The sequence below is a fragment of the Elaeis guineensis genome, chromosome 14, assembly GCF_000442705.2.
Source record: "Elaeis guineensis isolate ETL-2024a chromosome 14, EG11, whole genome shotgun sequence".
Taxonomy (NCBI): domain Eukaryota; kingdom Viridiplantae; phylum Streptophyta; class Magnoliopsida; order Arecales; family Arecaceae; genus Elaeis; species Elaeis guineensis.
Window position 1 is genome coordinate 45697405 of NC_026006.2, and position 4210 is coordinate 45701614.

At 40.7% G+C, this 4210-nt stretch overlaps 1 protein-coding gene across 1 annotated transcript; it reads left to right on the plus strand.

The window, feature by feature from the left end:
- The first annotated feature begins 1045 nt into the window (after positions 1-1045).
- Positions 1046-3943, plus strand: LOC105057854 (gibberellin receptor GID1C). The gene is made up of 2 exons (XM_010940559.3): positions 1046-1525; positions 2134-3943. Exons 1-2 carry the CDS (start codon positions 1487-1489, stop codon positions 3139-3141), a joined length of 1047 nt encoding a protein of 348 aa, XP_010938861.1. The 5' UTR covers positions 1046-1486; the 3' UTR covers positions 3142-3943.
- Positions 3944-4210: the final 267 nt, after the last annotated feature.

Below are 4210 nucleotides of genomic sequence, written 5' to 3' on the forward strand. Positions count from 1 at the left end.
ACAAATAACAGTTGAGATTGGAAACTTCACCATATGAGTATGGCCAACATAAATTGTGCCTTTTCTTCCTTAAAAAGTGATTCACTTGGTAGTTTGCAGCCATGTTAAAGTCAAAGAGAATATATAAATTAGACCATTTGCTTCAAGTCTTATACCACAAATCATAGCCTAATAATATTAAATAAATTTATATCGAGCTTATTATCTAGTCAATAATATTTTGTTTCATATAAATCCATTAATTTCAATATATGTGTCTATACACATGTTATTTTTATATATCATAATAATTGTTCAAGTAACAATTTGTATTGATGCAAATTTATCCTTTTAATTCAAAACATATAGTGAAGATATATTCCAAATATCTTTTTTAGTACAAAATCATCTTAAACTATAACAACTTGCATACCATTTTAGCATACGTACAACAAGGACGCAAAATAATAAGAAAGTACTCGTGTCACTGTCAAAAGAAGAGGAAGATACATAAAGAAAGTATAGGACAAAAAAAAAAGAGGGGGTAATAAACAAACCCACTCAAATAGTGTTATTCACGAGAAAATATAAGCAATTATTTTCTTTATTCGGTAATTAATCTATAATATATACTATTTCATAGAAGAGCTCCATGCTCAATTTTACGAGTTATATTATACCGATTGAAATGAGGCACTTCAATACACGAGGCTTATGTTACTATGGATCCAGAAAGTAATATTATATACGGAGAGGTTATTTTTATGTTTGAAATCTTGGCGTCACAATGAAATGATCTTATTTTTGCATCAAGCTATACTGCTTTAGGAGTTCCCACCAGAAAACAAGATTATGGGGATCCACACGCAAATAGGAAAGTGTTCGGTGTCTACATGCAAAAACCTCAAGACCAAAGAGTGGATTTTTTTTTTTTTTTTTTTTTTTGGGGGTAAGAAAAACAGAGGTATTGATCAAGACGCTAAAACTAAACCACGGAGACATGGGGGAGGGTGGACCCCACCCTTCGGTTTATCCTACAGCCGCCCCGTTTTGTCGTCTCCTTCGTCTCCTCCACCCTTCTCTTTCTCTCTCTACCCTATTCCTCTGTCCGCTTGCATTTGACTCCTCTCCTCCTCCCTTTAGCCTCTGCCTCGCGTGCTCTTCTCTCCCTTCTTCTTATTCTTATCCTTCTCCTCTGCCCCTCTCCCATCTCTCCCTGCAATCGCCTTTTATCTCTCTTTCTCTCTCGTTTCCCGAGTTCCTCTCTCTTTCCTTCCGTGTTAAGATCCGTAAAGGCCACTCCTTTCCGCGAGATTTGTCTTGGAGACCGAAGGAAGCGAAGATGATTCGATGAAGAAAGAGGATTTCAGCTGAGATAGAAAGAGATGTGCTGGGGTTTCGATCTCTAGAGCCCATTTCATGAGAAAAGGAGACAGCTTTCCTTGGTTTTGCATCTCTTCTCCTCTTTATTCCTCGTCTTGTAGCTCTATTTGAGTATTATTTCGCCATGGCTGGAAGCAACGAGGTTAACGCTAACGAATCCAGGGTATCGACTCTCTCTCCCTGAACTTATTCCCTTTCTTGTTGCGAAATCGATGTTAAAAATTCGATCTTTTTGTGTTTTGGATTTGTGGTATGCTTCTGAGAGAAACTTCTGATCTTCTAGTTTTGAGATTTGCTATGATTTTTGGAGATAATTGTGAATCCTTGAACCCAGTTAATTTCATAATAATCAGGGTTTGTGTTGGTCCCAATACGATTCCCTTTTGCCCTCTAGGGTTTATGTTTTTTTATTTTTTTTGTTGATAATTTTCTTAATTGTGAAGCATCTAATCATACAATGAAAAGAAAGCCCTCAATTTGGAAAGGGTTGTCGCAGAACCGAGAAAATTTAAATCATTATCCACATTCTTTTGCCTTCCCTCCATAGGAGGAAAAAAAGACAAGAAACTGAAACAAAGACAGAAAACCCTTTTAAATACCATGTTGTCTTTATCTCTTTCTTGAATTCCAAAGAATTAGTGATAAAAGTTGGAATTTTGTTCCATATGATATTCTCCTTCAATTCCTTTATAGATAGAAAAGATCTAAGGCAACCCCAATGCCCTCCTAATAACTTTCTTGTTTTGGGGTTTTGACTCTTTATGCTTCCAGATGGTGGTTCCCCTCAACACATGGGTCCTCATATCCAACTTCAAGCTGGCCTACAACATGCTCCGCCGCCCCGACGGCACCTTCAACCGCCACCTTGCCGAATTCCTCGACCGCACGGTCCCTGCCAATGTCTTCCCTGCCAATGGTGTAATCTCCTTTGACCTCGTTATCGATCGCCAAACCGCCCTTCTTGCCCGCGTCTACCGTCCTGCACCCTCCACCCCCTTTGACTCCCCGAGACCATCCCTTCATGCTGACCTCCGATCCCCCCCATCACCTGACCCTTTCCCTGTCATCATCTTCTTCCATGGTGGCAGCTTTGCCCATTCATCGTTCAATAGTGCCATCTATGATTCACTTTGCCGCCGCTTTGTTTTACTCTGCGGTGCGGTTGTCATATCTGTAAACTACCGCCGATCACCGGAGCACCAGTACCCCTGTGCCTATGACGATGGGTGGACCGCCCTCAAATGGGCCTCCACCGAACCTTGGCTCCATAGCGGTAAGGATGCCAAGCTCCGGGTTTTCCTCTCAGGGGATAGCTCTGGTGGGAACATTGCACACCATGTTGCTGTCAGGGCTGCTGAGTCGGGAATTGAGGTCTCTGGGAACATTCTCCTTAATCCCATGTTTGGTGGGAACCAACGAACCGAGTCGGAGAAGAGATTGGATGGAAAGTACTTTGTCACGATTCAGGACAGGGACTGGTATTGGAAAGCATTCCTCCCCGAGGCGGCAGATAGAGACCACCCTGCTTGCAACCCATTTGGTCCCAACGGAATGAAGCTCGAAGAGCTTCCGTTCACAAAAACCCTTGTGACAGTGGCAGGACTGGATCTTTCCCAGGATTGGCAGCTGGCTTATGCTGAAGGGCTCAAGAAGGCTGGCCATGATGTGAAGCTTGTCTATCGCGATCAGGCCACTATTGGATTCTACTTCTTGCCTAACACAGACCATTTCTACGAAGTTATGGAGGAGATAAAAAACTTTGTCAGTTCTAACTGTTAGTAAATGCAAAGCTCTTCATACCTTACCTACAAATGCATAGAGCTATGTATATTAGAAGCTTGACTTTTATTACTCAGAGATTTTTTTTAGTTCTATGAAGTATGATGGGTGGTGATGCAGTGCAGCTTATGAGACTCATGCTATCTCCACTGCTGTTGCTTCTGCTGCTTTCTTACTGTCGGTATTGATGCTGGTCCTGGTACTAAGGCATGCATATGAATCCAAAGAAGTAATTGTTTTTGCTAGGAGCTATTTGGTTTGATTTTGGTTATGTGGGTGGACAAGACTTGCTTGCATTTGATGATGAGGAGAAGCTCACAGAACTGTTATGTCCGAATTCTGTATCACACTTGGTTGGTGAAAGAAGTGCTGTTTTTGACCTTTATACTAACAGTCTTCGGTGGTGCCTGATCCAATTCCACAAATATGATGTGGTTGGAAGATGGTCCTGAAACGATTGGTGACTTCAGTCTGTTGAAGAATCACGGGGCTTTCTTCAGCTGATTGTCTCTGCAGTGGTATCTGTTCGTTGCCATGCTCAAAGTTCCCGAAGCTGGAGCAGATTGTGAATCAGGTTAAAGTTTGGTGGGAATGAATTGGGTATCTAGCTAATGTTGTAAAGTATTAATTACAGCAACATGGTAAGCACTCTATGGTGTTATTGTGAACTATATATGTTATACCCTTTAGGATTGTGGTAATATAAAGATGCCTAATTTTTCTTGTTAATGTCGACATTATCTTCAATATACTGATTATGGAAATGAAACTTTGTGGACTAACCTATGGCATTGATTTCCTATTTATTGGTATGATTGTCTTCTTTGTCTCATTTTATGATTGATGCATTCCAATTTTTTTGTTCTGATTTCTGGTTCTGCTGATTAAAAATTTTCATTATGCTCTAGTTCTATAAAGGAGTGTTGACGTTTTCTAGAGCTCGTGTAAGCTCCTTGGGGAAATTGGTCTCATTTTTGTGGAACAAATGCTCAATGGGCGTATCTGCATGCAAACCTCAAGCTAGCCTTCTGGTCAAGTTCTTGTTTCAGAAGGATAGATTTAGTTTCGA

What these genes read in the sequence shown, in the direction of transcription:
- LOC105057854 (XM_010940559.3), top strand. Translation starts at nt 1,487, where the DNA reads ATGGCTGGAAGCAACGAGGTTAACGCTAACGAATCCAGG. An exon ending in TTAACGCTAACGAATCCAGG is followed by an intron (nt 1,526 to 2,133) that starts GTATCGACTCTC and finishes TTATGCTTCCAG; the next exon opens with ATGGTGGTTCCCCTCAACAC.